Source organism: Podarcis pityusensis (assembly GCF_964106645.2).
Source record: "Podarcis pityusensis genome assembly, chromosome: 3".
Taxonomy (NCBI): domain Eukaryota; kingdom Metazoa; phylum Chordata; class Lepidosauria; order Squamata; family Lacertidae; genus Podarcis; species Podarcis pityusensis.
The window spans coordinates 57,392,883-57,410,472 of NC_138026.1; the positions used below are offsets into that span (position 1 = coordinate 57,392,883).

Genomic DNA, 17,590 nt, shown 5'->3' on the forward strand with positions numbered 1-17,590 from the left:
AAAGCCAGGTAAGCGAGATGCTGAGCTTTGGGAAGGGGGCGCGAGGCTTTGGCAGGGTCCTACAGCCCTCCAACCTTCTCCTCAAAGCTGGGAAAGAGGTAACTAGGCTTTGGGAAGGAGGGTGGAGAACTCTAGGCCCCTGTCAGAGCCCTCACACCTCCTTCCCAAAGCCCAGCACCTCACTTAACTGGCTTTGGGAAGACAGCACAAGGGTGGTGTGTCAGGAGCTCCTACACTCAAGTAGGACCCTGGCAGAGACACATGCCCAACTGACATGTTCTCTCCCTCCTGGTCGATCGTTCGGAGGCTTCAAAAGCTTTCTTCAGCCTGAACATCACAGCAACTGATGCCAACAGACATTGGCACACTTAGGGATCCACAGAGTCTTCGCAGCTTGTGTAATAGACCTCAGCAACTCAGCATTTTGGCTAATCTACTTTATTTACATATAAACACACACGGAGCACTGCAACATGGCTCCTTCTCTCTCTAGCATCAGACAGCAAAGAGAAAAAACAAAGGACAACAGTCCCACTTCACGGAACACAGTAACACAAACATTCTGTCTCCATCACTTCCCACTTTGTGAAGTCAAAACATACACCATCATGTGAAAGACAAAGATCCCATGATTGCTATCATGGAGCAGGAATTCTAACATGGTGTGTGTGTGTTAAATGTTGTCACAAGCTGCATGTTGAACTACCCTGGCTCGGAGAGCTCCTACTGCAGCCTCAGAACAAAAAAAATGTATCTTCAGAACTAATGGCCACATGTATTAGTCTAATGTGGAGCAATCTAAATCCTGATAAAAAATGCCATGGTTTTCATTCTTCTTCTTTTGCCCTTCATTATTAGAAGAAGCTATAGTAATTGTTTCTTAAACTGTAAGCCATAGTACACATTGAGGTGTTCTATGAGACTAACAGCAAAAACTGTCAAATGACTTTTTCAACTCAAAACAGAGATGAACTCAGCATTTCAGTGTATCTACTCATTCTGCCTATTCTTTTACTGATGTTTAAAAAATGCCACTGCTTCCTTCCTTCATAGGCACCACACACTCCCTCAAGGACATATTTGTCGTTTCCCCCACTTGTTTGGCCGGTCCCACTCCAGATCCCTTTTTACAGAAGTTTTATTATTTAATGTTTAACGTTTTATTCTGTTTTTAATCTGTTGGGAGCTGCCCAGAGCGGTTGGGGAAACCCAGTCAGATGGGCGGGGTATAAGTATTATTATTATTATTATTATTATTATTATTATTATTATTTGCCCAGAAATGAAAGAGTCAAACACGTTGACCCCACTCCTTCAATGATTCCATCTACATCCACTGGCTGCACAAACTGAAAAGTATCCATAACAACAGGAACAGATGTCACCTTCATGAGAAAATGTACTTGTCAACTCAGGAAAAGGAAGAATTCAAGGATAAAAAAAAGTGTTTTGTGGGAAATGGTTTGTTTTATTAAATATGTTTCAGTCAAATAGCATGATTGGTTTCCTCCATAAACTCATGACACTTTATAGAGTAATATTATAGACTGACTGAATTAATTTCCCCCCTTTTCTTTATGCTTGGCTAGTTGTTTATTTCTATGATGGTTCCCTGATTGCTTCACTTAAGTGTTTATTAGTGCATTGTGGATTGTATATTTGTGGGAGATTTTATTGCCTATTTGTTTTGCTCTTCTGTTTGTTGTAACCAAATGTATAGGTCATGTATGTGTTGAGTTTTTACTGGTGTGTTTTGTTTGTTTGTTTGCTCATTTTTCCTTGATATGGAAGGTCTTAACAAACATTTCTTAAAACGTTTGTCCCTTGCCTGCCTTTATGGTCCCTACCCCATAAACAGATCTCACCATAGTGAGAAAGACTGCAACCTGCGTGCTTGCTGTCTACTGTCCAGGCGTTCATTGCTTATGGGCAGTTTATGGGCAGTTCTTTATCTATGGACTTGGTTCAGATAGCCATTCAAACAGAGACTCTTTTAAACAGAGGACTGTCCTCTGTCAAACGGCTACCCCAGTCTCCCTGTTCCTTTCCTATGCACAAACATGCAACAGCATGTGAAAAGTAGGTTCTATTGCTTATTGTTTGGGCTTGAAAATTAATTTAGATTTTAGAAAGGAATTTGTGCCTTTTCAAAAACCATGCAAATTTTAAAAACAAGGCTATCCATTCATGGCTGGGTGTCACCGATACCTCTCCGCATTATTTAAAAACTTTTCCATATGAAAACTTCTTTGAGAAGTTATTTCACTTTGTCAACATGCAGTGTGTCTTATGAAACAGCTCTGGGTTCTGAGCCACACTTAAATATGTACAACAGTGACAAAAAAAAGCAGTTGGGGAAGGGCCCAAGAACATAAAATTACTTCTGTGTTTATATGTAACCACCCTTAAAATGTAATGCAATTAGAGTTATCTGGAAACATTAAGTGGCTCACCGCTGGCTGACGGACAGGCTTGTAAATTGTATTAGAGAAGGGAACAAGCCTATTGCAGAGTTTGGGAAAGTTGCCAAAGTAGCCTGCAAAATGATTTCTGGTCCTTGCTCTTTATTGCTTGTGATTATGTGATGTGTTTATCAGAATAATTTGATTTCATTTTTCCCACTCTGGGCAATGCTCCAAGCCTCAGAGGTATTAAGTAATTTAAAATTTGCCATAGGTGTCCATAGAAAGGAACCTTGAATTGCCAAGAGCAGCTTGCTATGAAAAAAATACCACCAAAAATGCAATTCACTGCAAACTCTTATACTGAAAGGTTTGGAGGCTCTGCAGGAAAGTGTTATTGTAACTAATCTTGGAAGAGCAGGGGGGATGATCAGGATCAACCTGCTCTATGAATTGATTCTGTTTTACACACAAAAAAACAAAAACAACCAATTTTTTATCATGTTTATACCGCGCCACTTCTCTGTACTGTATCCTCAAAATAACACCGTATGATGTATTAGGCTAGGAGATAGGCACTGCAGCCAGGTTACCTTGTGAGTTTGGCTTGGGAGGTGGGAATTTGGATTTGACTCTGACTCTTTCCAGTTCCAAGCCATTAAACAGAAAATGGAAACTTTTTGTGTGTGTGTCTTATCTGTAAAATCCTAAATAAAGAGGTGGTAACATGCTGCTATCCCACACTTGTATCTGGATATCAGCAATGGTTTCCTCTGGACAAGATTATGGCTAATGCTTTCAGGTCTATACATTTCAATGATCCTATCTTGGATTTAAAAACCAATACAGTGGTACCTTGGTTCTTGAATGGCTTGTCTCCCGAACAAATTGGCTCCCAAATGCCCTAAACCCGGAAGTATGTTTTTCAGTTTGTGAATGCTTTTCGGAAGCCAAATGTCCGATGCAGCAAGCAGGCGTGCAGGAAGCTCCTGCAGCCAATCGGAAGCCGTGTCTTGGTTTTTGAACGGTTTTGGGAGTCGAACAGACTCCAAGAATGGATTAAGTTCAAGAACCAAGCTACCACTGTATATGAACAAGCTGTTTATTTGTGTACACAACTTCTTTGCAAGCAAACAAAACAGGAAGTCTACAATTAACCATGGATTTCATTTCAGCCAATCTAGGAACCTATGATTACTAGCTTTGGAACAAGTCCAGATATTAAAATTAGTTTAATGTCCTAATTTGTTCAAATTCTGCTAACCATACTTTTTTGGTATGGATAAATCAGAAAATTTGATCCAATTTGATCAAAACTCATGTGACGGAGCTGCATGTGTGAATATGTGCACAAGGCTCTTTCACATCTAAGCTATCATACGTCCGAACCAGCTCACTTTCCAACTAAAAGCTGGTGTAGATTAATGGACAGTGAGCTCAGATTTCTGTGGTGTCGTTTGAATCTTACTTTAGGAACACACCTTCATTGGCAACTGGCTATAGTAATACTGAATAACAACCCAGGGTTTTTGTAAGTTTGGCTAGCATCCATCCGTCTCAGGAAACAATAGAGGAGTAGGCCTTTGAAGGTGAAGTCAAACTGCTGGAAGCTACCTGCTGTGGCTGTAGAGTCCGATAGAGGACAGAAATGATTGTTGCAACTGGGGCAGATGAAAGGGTAATGAATACTAACTTAAAAACATGCTCACATACAGGAGTTTACTATACTTTAAAGTTATAGTAAAAAAATATATTGTACATTGGTTACACAAGACGTTACCCTTCCCTTAAGCATTTATTCTAGAAATCTGTCTCATCTCTGTTAGCAAATCTGGAATACTTTGCTCTTTTCCTGGAGACAGTTGCTGATTATATCTACAAATGCATAGAATGAGTGCACACCAAGATGTGACAAGTACTATTTGATTATTTAATAGTACTCCTCCATGTTTTCTCTGCTTGAATGCAGCATCTAATTCTGTCTCATCATTCTATAAAGTGAACTCAGTAATGAGTACTGTAAACACAAAGAAGAAGACAAGACCATGAGTTCTAAGTTTTTATCTGAAGATGCAACATTTAAAAATTAAGCTGTTGTATAAGGAGAAACTGAAATTAACCTGCCAGTGAGCTATCCATTTGCTTTGGATCCACATGTTATTCAGTTTTCCATTCTTATTTTTAAAAAGGCCATTTAAAAACAAGAAATAGCTACATGATCAGCCCAAACAAGAGCAGAAAAATGCAGTACTGTTCTAGTGCTTATACTAGCTTAAGATGGAACCAAACTGACAGGGGAACATCACAAACTGTCATGTTATACCACACTGCAGTGCTGTCCTGCTGCCTCAAATAATTTCTCTCTTAGACGTTATACAGCTGCCTAATTCTCCAGCTCACCAAAAGAATTGGAACCTACCAACCCCTTAGAAACATGTCTTCTAACATGCCAGTTCTTTTTTTGACCAATAAGCACCTCTCCTCCTCCTCAAAAACAGAAACCAAAGCATCCAGGAGGCTCCGCTCTGTCACATATTTAGATGTCAAGGGGATCCCAAACATTTACTGGCACTATATCTGAGCTCCAAGTACAAATACACAGCAACAGAATTGTCACACTGAATAAGTTCCAAAGTAAGTTATCAAAGTTCAGAGGGGGAAAACCTCTTACCTTTGGTAGCAATTCGAACACACTGAGTTTTGGTCTCCTGTTAAGAAGAAAAATGGGAGAAAAATGCAATTAGCACCAGTAGCTTGGGAAATTCAGTGAAAGTTAGTTTAGGTCACTGTGCAAGCACACCTATGAACTACTTACATATACAATGAATAAGGCATGGCATGGTAAACACTTTTGATAGTGAAAGTATACTGCAGAGCTAAAATTCCTTTCATATATGTATATAGCTTTTACAGGCTGGGCTTCTAATCTATGAGTACAAGATGCTGGATTAGACGAGCCATTGGCCTGATCCAGCAGCCTCTTCTGATGTTCTTACAGCTTTAGAAGCCTGTTGAAAACTTTTCTGTTTCAGCAAGCCTATCCAGACACTTGATTTAGTTGCATTTGTTTTCATGCTTTATTGATTTTATCTCTATTTTTAATGATGGCAATACATGTACTTGTTTTTCATTTGGTCTGTGTGTTTTAGTCATATGTTAAATGTAGCTGAATTTGTACACTGCTTGGATAATCTTCCCCTCCCAAAAGTGGTCTATAAATATAAATAAATAACAAAATGTAGCAAAATGTGGGCTAGATGTAGGAGAATGTTGCAGCCTGTGATAAAGCTCTTCAAGTCTAAGGCATCAAGCTGAAAGTTCTGTACTTATTCATTTTCCCACCACATGTGGAAGAAAGTGCCCCTTCCAGCATAGACTGTAAACCATGTTTAAAGCTAGGTCATGGGATTTAATAAAACATCATGGGATTTAATAAAACATCTATTTTATAGTGGCACATAATGAAATACTTAGATAGGGCCTCCCAGATTTCCTGCCAATCTTTTTACCTCCAGCTTCATTTGCAAATTTGATTTCCTAATATCAGAATGCAATTATTCTAAAATTATCCATTTTTAAATTTATTTATTTTTAAAAACCCCACGAGTTTCTCCCATCAGGAAAATCCTCCAGTTCCACAGCTATTCTAGCACACAAATTCACAAGCTGTGACATTTTCCTCATCTTGCTATGATAAACAGCTAATTCTTATAATTATAGACATTAGGCGAAGCTTCATACTAGAGCCTCAAAGGCAAAGTCATTGATAGCTGTGATCTCTTCATTACTAGCTGCAGCTGAAATCCAAATGGCAGGGTAGAAATCGCTTTGGTTTCTTTTGAAAGCAGATTAACCTTCCCGAAGCCTATCAATCTAGGTGCAATCTTCCCCAAATCCCTCCTCTCCACCTCCTTGCGCCTCAGCCATCTGCTACTGGGGCACAATAACCAGGAGACAGAGATTTCATACAAGACTATACTTAATTCTCAAATCTAAGTTTTAAATATCTCCGCCACTGTTCTAAATGCTGTTTCCTCCCTTTCCCGTCCCGTATTTCTATTTACAAAAGGAAAATGATTCAGTGGCAGAGGCAGCATGGGGCTTATCAAGTCATGTTGCTTTTCTCACCTAGAGCTGCCTGCAGTATTTAACTTCCTGTTGCTTTGTTCTCTATCAATATGCATACTGAAATAGAAGCAGTGCTGTATGGTGTCAAGATATCAAATGGGGAGGAAATAGCAATGGCAATCTGCAGCCATACCTTTCCTACCAGCACAGTGGTCAAGCAATTTGGAAGCAAACCTGTGTACTGATGCTTTTCACAAACATGTAGCTGCTATGGGAGTTACAGTGGCTTTTTAAAACAAACTTATTTTTTTCTTATTTTATGTTCGGCATGTGGGGCACTGCTTTATTAGGCCTGCTGAGCAAGCTGGGTTTTGTTTATCCTGAAGCAATTTAATCTCCTGAACTACCTGGGCATTGAGAACAGTAGGAGGGGCGTTATTTCCTTGGAATGTGGAAACATACATGGCTGAAATTTATTTTACCGATGCTACGGCCCCAAAGAAACTTACTAAATTTTCAAACAGTAATAGTTGCTGTGGGGAAAATGGTGTGTGGAATATGAATGGCACAGAGCCATGCCGTTTGAAAATGGAAACCACAGAAAGGGTTTGCAATAACAAGAACCCAACAACTTTGGCCTACATCCAGATGCTTTAGACACAGTGAGATGGCCTGCCTCAGGTGGCAGATATGAAGATACCACTAAAGGGAAGCAAACTGTCTATTTAGGCGATATTGTTCACCCATAATGTCATTTGAATTTTTCATACCAGGAACAAAAACACATTGAGCAATCGCTGGACATGAGTCTAGGTCTATACACAGAAGCTGTTCCACTGGGTGCATTTAAGTTGCTGTTTTAAACTTTGCTGCTCTCTGTTTTAGTAGGAGTGTGTGTGTGTGTGTGTGTGTGAGAGAGAGAGAGAGAGAGAGAGATTTGTTATTTTACTGCACTTTGCTGCCTTGGTTTGGAAAGACAGGATCAAAATGTTTTCAAGAAATAAAAGCAAATGTGACTTTCGACTCCTCTCCACCACCCCTCCAACAAGTCTGCATGCTGCTCAAGAAGCCTCTTTTGAGATAGGCTAGGGAAATCAAAAGTTGTTTACTGTGCATACCTGGCTGGAGGGATTGCTGTATGAAAGGAACAAGCCAAAAGCTCAGTGCTGCTCATGTGCAAGCTAGTTGTCTGTGTGATGAAGATCTTTCTGGACCTTGGCCTTATAGACCAAATAACCTCTAGCAACAGATCTGATTTTTTCCCCCAGAAGAAAATTCAGGGAGGTGCCTACCTTCTCCACACTGCTCATAGCTTGGAAGTAGATATTATATCCTTTACGGGGAGCCAATGGTGGGTTCCAGAAGCCTTGGTAAGTTCTGTTATCACCAACCGTGAAAGGAGCTGGTTCAGGAAGGTTACCAGGTGGCAATTCTGCAGCAAAATAATATGGCGAGCCACTGCTCAGAGCATTTTGATATGTGACAGGAATCTGGTAGCAGTCCATTGCACCTGTTTCTCGTTTTGTCCGATGAGGATGCAGCTCTTCAACAACAATCTGATAGGCGCTGTTAAAAGCCAAGAGAAAAACATGACTTATAAGAGGATGCCAGACCGACAGCACACAACACTATATCACGTAACTATGTTGCGCCAAATAGTACCACACTCAGCTCAGAAGCGCAAGTCAAGCAGGGAAGCAGGTTTAAAAATGGCAGCTTATGCGTCTCATAACCAAATCATATTTAGCAATAGGCCCCGAGTGGAAGGTGGTCATTTTATTTCTCCTAATTTTAATTTCAGTTCTCTCCTTTATTTCCACAGCAACGTCGCTCTCAGCCTCCCTTCCCAAAAGATCTAATGGAACAGGAAAGTCTTTCTCATCACTGATGTAGACTTTGAACTATTAAGCAGACCAGGACTGGATCTTACATTAAGCACAGACATTTTTAATAGATTAATCCTTCTGCTTGATAATTTGCAGCATTTGAAGTCAGCATTTGCCTTTGAAAGGATATTATAGAAAGCTCGGCTTCAAGGCCCGTCGTGGCAGCCTCCAAGCAATGCCTGAAGCACCAATTTGCTGTTGTCATATTACTAGAGACAGAAGCGCGTCGACAGGCATCTCCACCTTTTGACCTTGCTGTGGCATCTAACTTGGCTCACAGCTATGCAGATCTAAAGTATAAGCGACATCCTGTAATACAAGCACAGATGGACGGAAATCTGTCCACTCCCTCCAAATAGTCTGACTCCTTTCCCTACAGTTGCCACTGACAAAAACGTTACAAATTGCTAGAGCAGATGGCATCTAGCCTATTAAAAAAAAAAAAGGACGGGGGGAAAAAGCTAACCCCAAAAACAAACTTCAGCCCAAACTTGCCAATACCTTCCTCGCAATGACAGCTCTTGGTCATTCCTCATAAAAATCTCATTTTACCAGAGAATGTAATTATAGCTCTTCTTTTCCCTACAGAGGAAAGAGGCAAACAACTGAAACGTTAGACTAATTGATAATCAGTACTTGGATGTTCTGTTAGAAAGTGCCATAAAGGACAAAGTTGAATTGAGCTCCTGTTTCAAAAAGAACCACGGCATTTTCAAGTACGTCAAAATCTCTTCCTCCCTAGTCTCCCACAATGAAATGAAATAAAATGGGACCATATACAAAAAGATCCACATGCAATGTTGCATAGAAATCATTCGAGCTAGTTGGGATTCATGTAGGTGTAAGGGACATTTTTAGTTGCTTCTAATGCTCTGCTGCAGATGCTCACCAACTCCCATCAAATCTGATCAGCAGCCACGTTGGCTTGGGCTGCTAGGAATCCAACAATATCCAGAGAGTCACAGGTTTACCTGCCCCTGGTAAACTCTGCTAAGGTAGCAAAAAGCAAAGTGAGCATGACCTCAAGCAATGAGAAGCAGTGCGGACAAATTGGAGTAAAGAGGGCAAAAGATGGGGAAGCTTATTCCATTAGAGTGATATCCAACCAAGTCATACTCAGAGAAGACCCACTCAAATTAGGCTTAGTTGGATACAATCCCTAATTTTCTTTTCAGATACTCTCACATGAAAAGGTGTTAAATACTACATGCTTTATTCATTCCCTCCCTTAAGAATCTAGGCAGTAATGCGTTGCAATCTAAGTTTTGCATAAGCAATTGGCTTTCCCTCTTGGGAACAATGGGCATCTTAATGCTTGCCTCTGCAGACACTGTCACTCCTTTCTCGAGCGCTGCCAACGCAAAACAAATGACAAGACTTTTACTCTCCAAAATGCCAGGAGATCAGTAAACTTGTCAATTCCAATATCTGGCCACTTTAGAAGAATAAAGCCCAAGGGAAGAGCAGAAGCAGGGTGAAGCGTGCGTATGAAATGTTTCATTTATTTATGATTCAATTTATGTTTTAACATGAAACCAAGGTTTCATTCAAGGGAGGAGTTACAAACATTCATTATCTTTTAGGGAGGCAACAGAGGGAGTGTTCAAATTTTGCTATTTCAAGGGCACTGAAGCTTAATTCACCAGAAGAAGCAGACGAGATGGTAAATCTGATGCTGGAGTATGTCATTTCAGGGGGCAAACAGGAGATTGCCTGCTTTGAGGAGGGTGTACAGCACACACAAGACTAGTATATCAGGGAGTAGGGTTTGAAGCAAATCTAGGTTTCAACTTGCAGTGAGTTTATTTTAACTGGATGAACAATCTATTATGAGAATGCTCCTCCCATAGTACAATCCCAGAACAGTTTTATCACTTAATCTGCTATTTGCGCACTCGGCTAAGCAGAATACAGTCTACAAGTTTAACCAGCCCTCTTCCTATGTTGTCCTGGAAAACAGAACACAGTGAGAGTAATGAGAGCCAGTGGGATGTACTGCTCATCTTATAGATTACCTTAAGAGTGTAAGGACTAATCTTAGAATGTAGGACTAATACCTGGGAAATCAAATCCTTACTTGGCCATGAAACTCACTGGAAGATGACCTTGGGCCATCCACAGCCCCAGGGGTGCGCAAACTTTTTTCAAAGAGGGCCAGATTTGATGAAGTGAACATGCGTGAGGGCCGAGCAAAGTTGTTGAGCTTTTTTTTAGGATTGAAGTTGTTGAGCTTTTTAGGATGACCTATACTGCCACAGGGGCCGGATTATAACCTCATCTAACCCATCTCACGGGATTGTTGTGCGGATAAAGCAGAGAAGGAGATAGCCCTGGTGTGGTGGGAATATCAGGCAGTTTAGAAATGCTTTTAAATAAATAAAAAAAAACAGCAACAGGGTAGCTCCACTAGTTTGAAAGAGGAGTGGGGAAACTAACATGGAATTATTATTATTATTATTATTATTATTATTATTATTAATACCGCGCCCATCTTGCCTCATCTAACCCATCTCACGGGATTGTTGTGAGGATAAAGCAGAGAAGGAGATAGCCCTGGTGTGGTGGGAATATTAGGCAGTTTAGAAATGCTTTTAAATAAATAAAGAAAACAGCAACAGGGTAGCTCCACTAGTTTGAAAGAGGAGTGGGGAAACTAACATGGAATTATTATTATTATTATTATTATTATTATTATTATTATTTATACCGCGCCCATCTTGCTGGGTTTCCCCAGCAACTTTGGGCGGCTTCCAACAAAAGATTAAAATACAATAATTTATCAAATATTAAAAGCTTCCCTAAACAGGGCTGCCTTCAGATGACTTCTAAAAGTCTGATAGTTGTTGTTCTCTTTGACATCTGGTGGGAAGGCGTTCCACAGGGTGGGTGCCACTACTGAGAAGGCCCTCTGCCTGGTTCCCTGTAACCTCACTTCTCGCAGTGAGGGAACCGCCAGAAGGCCCTCGGCGCTGGATCTCAGTGTCCGGGCTGAACGATAGGGGTGGAGACACTCCTTCAGGTATACAGGACTGAGGCTGTTTAGGGCTTTAAAGGTCAGCACCAACACTTCTAAGTACTTGAATTGTGTTTAGAAATGTACTGGGAGCCAATGTAGGTCTTTCAAGACTGGTGTTATAAGGTCTCGGTGGCCACTCCCAGTCACCAGTCTAGCTGCCGCATTCTGGATTAGTTGGTCCTCATAATCATTCATTGGCAATTACTTGCCACCTTTATTTATTAATTTCGGGCACACTGTTCAGTAGATAGGCTTAAATAGTGCATGCTGCCACTGATAAGCAAATCACCTTTCTTTGCAGCTCACTGATGAATAAATGTTTCTTCCTTACTGGCTGAGCTGAGAGCCTCCAGCTTGGTAAAAGTAAGGCTTAATATCTGATTATAAATACTGATTCATCCAGTCTCCCTTTGTATTTCATGTCTGCTGTTTGGCTTACAACTTCAGGAGGCCATAAAGAAAACTAGAGATTATGAGATAACGCTTGGCAGGCAAGACACGATTATGTCATGATTAGAGCTGTGACTACCGCTGCATGTTGCATCTTAAGGAATGATTGACGGCACCTGCAAATTTGAATTGGATTACCCAAACATCTGCTTCAAGAGGCATGTGCACAAAGCAGGCAAGGAATACAAGGGAGCATTTATATCAGGAAGGCTGACTCCTAAAACACATAATTAGATGCTGCATATTTAAATTGAGTAAGTTTGTTGAACTGTTTAACATTGGCATTTTCCCGAGAGATCGAGAATAGAAATGGGCTGTCAAAAATGCATCCTGAGATGTTCTGCTTTCAGAACGTCAGCTGGGACTTATCTTGCCACAACTAAGTAACCTGAAGCTAAGCCAGATAATTGTTTTAAAAAGAGCAGAAATTAGTGCCATAGTAAAAAGGGAGCAGATACTACTGCACCATAAAAAGCTCCTCTATGTGAGGAGGGTCTCTCATATAGGGGTCTCTTCCTCATATGGAAGAGTTCTGGAGTTTGCTCATATTCAATGGCTCACATTCAATGCTTAAACAGCAGCTTGAATGCAGAATTGTTGACCAGTGACAGGGCCTTATTGGTGGCAGCTCCCCATTTGTGCAAAGTACCGTATTTTTCGCTCCATTGGACGCACCGGACCATAGGACCAAATTTTTTTTCCCTGTTCTCCCCCTCTAAAACAAGGTGTGTTCAAGGTACATTCACCAGAGCTTGTGGGGCTCCGTCTTCCTGTTCCGGCTTTGGGCTTAGCGGCGCAGCCTGCATTCGCTCTATAGGATGCACACACATTTCCCCTTAATTTTTGGAGGGGGAAATGTGCGTCCTATGGAACGAAAAATATGGTACTCCCTGGCAAGGTGCTTCTCTCTGTCTTCCTCATTAACAATGTTCAGGAGAAGCATAAAAACATTCATGTTTACCCAGGTTGAAAGACTATATTCCTGGCAAGTTTGAAACCATTACATGTGAGGGTATGTGATTCTCTTAAAAATGTTTTAAAATGTTTTTAACATTTGCTTTTTAAAAATAAATAAAAAAATGTTTTCCATATGTTTTCATTTTATTTTTAACTGTAATGTTTTAACTTTTCTGTGTTTGCCACCAGGACTCCTTTAGAAGAAGGGCAGGATATCAGTTTAAATAAATAAGTAATAGAAACACAAACTATTAACATCAAAAGCTACAAAAATTAAACAAAAACAACACTCGCCACAGCGTCTAGAGGTGAAACACAGATTTTAAAATAGAGATATCCAGACTACAGAAGTCATTTCAAAGAACTTGCTGAAGCAAGAAACACCATCTTGCTTCATATGCAAACAAGGTTGTGCAAATTTTCTTAATTCTTCTGGCAAGTGTGGTTGCAGACCATTATCCCCTATGCATATGTATCCCCACCACTACTCCACTTTTTAACAACAGGGAACTGAGGCCAGGACACATCATCTGGGCCCACAGCCTCACGGTATGTCCATGGCAGAAGGGGACTTGAACCTAGACCGCCCAAGTCTTTTACTGCTGAACCAGGAACATATCACCATATAAGGGTTGCAGGTTTACTCAAATGTCAAGTCCTATCTGCATTGGATTGAGCATCTTCCATATTTCACAAATGCTAATAGTAGTACAAGATCAAATAATTAAACAAGAACTTGACAAAATCAAAGAAGCCTTTCAATGGATCAGGCCTTGAATAGCTAAGATTACTGATAATTGAAAAATTATTTTATTATCTAATCAGGGGTAGCTAACCTGTGGCCTTCCAGATGCTGTTGGATTCCAACTCCCATCATCTCTGCCCACTACCCATACTAGATGGGGACGATGGAAGTTGTAGTCCAACAACTTCTGGAGGGACAGTAGTTGGCGAAAGGTAAAGGTAAAGGGACCCCTGACCATTATGTCCAGTCGTGACTGACTCTGGGGTTGTGGCACAGATCTTGCTTTATTGGCCGAGGGAGCCGGCGTACAGCTTCCGGGTCATGTGGCCAGCATGACTAAGCCACTTCTGGCGAACCAGAGCAGCGCATGGAAACGCTGTTTACCTTCCCGCCAGAGCAGTACCTATTTATCTACTTGCACTTTGACGTGCTTTCGAACTGCTAGGTTGGCAGGAGCACGGACCGAGCAACGGGAGCTCACCCCGTCGCGGGGATTTGAACCGCCGACCTTCTGATCGGCAAGTCCTAGGCTCTGTGGTTTAACCCACACCGCCACCCGCGTCCCTAGTAGTTGGCTACCCTGATCTAAATGTTTAGCCATAGGCTTTAACTATAGAATGGTTTGCATATTGTGGTGCTCGTTGTTTTTTACCTGATAGGAGCTCCTTTGGCTTGTGCTGGTCTCAGGAGCACAGTGATGGCTGTTTCGTTGAAAGATGCATCAATACCTTCATAGTCTGGTAATGTGGGAGCTAATCAGAAGAAAAATAAAATCAGCCAAAACACATAGCTTTTTTACCAGTTTCTACAATGTACAAACAATCACATTTCTCAATTGTGATCAGATAGTTGGTTGTTTTAGTGTTTTATGGTTTTGGTAAATTACTTTGATTCGTTTTTGTGAAGAAAGTGAATGATGAGGATGAAGAATACTATTGTATTTCTGGAATGCATTGCATATTGGTTTTAATTGTTCTGGGAGATGCATAATGACTAGAAGAGTGGCATATAAATTTTTGCGTACATTAATGAATGGAAATGAAAAACTTGTGGGTAGACTCTTATGATCTGAAGATATCATGATCATTTTTATTCAGTGTTTCAACAAATGTTGCATAAGAAATACTCCTCAACTAACAGCAGGAGCATACTGTGGAACTGTGTATCTATTATGTATAAACTGTTCAATCCCCCCCCCTTAATTGATTGAAATTATGAAATGACGTGACAGTGATATGGCAGCTCAGGATAAAAAACATTAGCATTAACAGTTGTACATGGTAAAATACCGTATATACTCAAGTATAAGCCGACCCAAATATAAGCTGAGGCACCTAATTTTACCACAAAAAACTGGCAAAACTTATTGACTCGAGTATAAGCCAGTTCACCACACCACAAACCTCTCCCCCCAGCCCCTCCCATCCCCCTGCCTACCTAGGGTGCTGCCAAGAGGCAGAGGCTGGTGGCAGCAGCGGCGGAGGAAGAGCAAGTAGCCCAAAAGGGTTGTTTTCGCGCTGCTCGTTCCTCCTCCACCACCACCGACAAGGACCCTCACTCAAGTATAAGCCGAAGGGAGCTTTTTCAGCATAAAAAATGCTTATACTCGAGTATATACGGTAATTATAATTTTTCAGGTCTTCTGAAAACTTGAATCTATCCTTCCTAAATTATTCATCTCTAGAAACCTGATGTTTAATCCCAGCCTTTTGAAACGGAATCACTTTTCTGTTGAGGCTGCCAGGTGATAAAGAACCACTATTCAAATGAAAGGATACCCTGCATTTCAGCAGCAAGCAGCTTCTGACTCTCTTCTAACCCTTATACAGCTTTCTGTAGAGACAGGCTATCTGCTCTCTGTACTGCCATTATGAACTGATTTCGGTATGTATTCGACAGAAAAAAAATAAGATTTGCAGTTGCCATACACATGGGAGCCTAGCGAATACTTGTTCCTTCTGAATACAGAAGTCATTCATGATCCCATGTCTCATTTCTTGCCGTGATAACCAACAACCAACTATGTCCCGTCAGCATAAAGATTTCTGCTTGCACAACAGGACTTTCTCCTTCACTGCGTATGCCCTACAGCATCCCCAAATTTGCTCGAGAAGGTTTTATAAACCCCTAGAAAGCATAAGGATTTCCATTCTTGCACTGATGGAACAAGAGATTTAGCGCTACTTTGGATTCTACCCCATTTATTTCAAAATGTATCAGTTCAGGGCTAAGCTAACAAGGTGTCTCCATAACCTTCTCAGACTACACAGGGAAACAGAAAGCTGTCCAATAGTAAGTCAGACCAGTGGTCCACCTGGCTCAATATTGTCTGCAGTGACTGGCATCAATTCTCCAGGACTTCATAAAATGGTGTCACCCAGTCCTACCTGGAGGGTCCAGGGATTGAACTTGGGACCTCTTGCATGTAAAGAAGATGCTCTACCACTGAGCTATGGTACTTCCCCATCTACAACTACAATTCCTGCAGTCCCTCAACACTGGCCATGATGGCTGGGGCTGATGGAATGTGAAGTCCAACATCATCTGTTGCACTATGTTCTCCACCCCTGCATTAAATCCATGGCACAGTGTAGGAGAATGAAAAAGCAGGAACATTTTATGAAAATCTCCCAACATAGCTGGAACCAGTAAACGTCCCATGCTCTTTAAGTGAATAATGTATAGCAACCTGGCCCAAAATCAAAATCTGTATCGGCGTGGCAAAATGTGTGTGTCCATTAATGGCCATGTTGATGATACAGAGAAACAACAGCTGATGTAACACATTGCATTCATTTCCCAGGACTCCAGCACTCACTTCCAGTAGCTCTACAAAGCTCAGTTTCCAAACAAGCCCAGAACCTTCTCCTACGCTATTGAAGAACTGTGGGTGCTTTAGCCTCCTATTTGATATTACTCATATGCAAACTCTACTTACCTATTTTGTGTCGTGCATAAAAGATAGCAAACACAGTAAAGTTTAATATAAAACGATGAGCAACCTTAAATTAGAGGTGCATTATTTTCATTTACGCATCTCGGTTTGGATTTTAGCACCCTAAACCAATTTCCATTATTCAGTAAAATAAATGAAATTAAACACACAGCTCATGCTATATAAATAGTACCGTGAACATGGCTCTATTGGTAGAGCATGAGACTCTTAATCTCAGCATTGTGGGTTCGAGCCCCACATTGGGCAAAAACATTCCTGCATATCCTTCCAGCTCGACACCTCTATGATTCTGTGTGTATGTAAAACTGCACAAGAGGGTTGGATATTCTTCTACAAGGATGCAAAATAATCCAAATTACTCCATGTGGGTTTCAGACTGTGTATATAATCTCCTTTCTAAGTGTTTGCCCACCTGAACAGAACACTGTGCAAAACACTCTGTTACCTGTTACCATTCACTCATTAACCCTTTTTAGGCATTCATTGTGCAGGGGTCACATTTATTAAATTTAAGAAAGTGTTGTGGGCACCAGGGACAACACGGCCTGAGGGTGTGGTATAGCACAAAATTTTCTGGGGGGACCAAACTGAACAATAGGCTTGCCACAGGAAGTTAGCTATGTCCTGCTGGTCCCAATTGTGGAGATCGCACAATATTAATCACACACATACACACTCGTATACTCACATGCTGTTGCTGTCTAAAAGCAACAGGGATAATTTGTCTCAGCACCAGGCAAAAGATGTATCAGGTGGCCATACCACGTTCACTCTTAAAGAGTGCAGACATGCATATGGAACACAGACACATAGACATCTTTCTGTGTTTCTCTTATACATGCATGCTTCACCTTTCCCTCTCTCCCACCTTTGCTGGAATTTTTTAGGTGAGTGCAAAGCAAATGCTGAAAGGGTGGACCGAGAGAGAGGGGTGAAGAGGGAGCATGGGAAGGACAAGTAAATTTTGCATCATACCTCAAGTTCTAAAAACGGTAGAAACTTTATTTGTTAAAAAATGGAAGCTTTGAATTTGAGGATTCTGGTTTATCCCGGGGCACCAAAGGCTGCCTTCACAGGCACTGCAGGCACTGCGTTAGCGACCCCCATATT

The 17,590-nt window shown here is 41.1% G+C and overlaps 1 protein-coding gene across 15 annotated transcripts in view; it reads right to left on the minus strand.

Moving 5' to 3' along the window:
• The window catches only part of PTPRK (protein tyrosine phosphatase receptor type K), a 333,584-nt gene that overhangs the window by 51,076 nt on the left and 264,918 nt on the right, over positions 1-17,590 (minus strand). For all 15 annotated transcript variants that reach the window (XM_080999488.1, XM_080999496.1, XM_080999492.1 and 12 more), the window contains exons 11-13: positions 14,177-14,276; positions 7,763-8,036; positions 5,074-5,110 (exon numbers count right to left, since the gene is read on the minus strand). In XM_080999488.1, the coding sequence (XP_080855614.1) occupies positions 5,074-5,110; positions 7,763-8,036; positions 14,177-14,276 (411 nt within the window). The remainder of the gene's footprint in view (positions 1-5,073; positions 5,111-7,762; positions 8,037-14,176; positions 14,277-17,590) is intronic.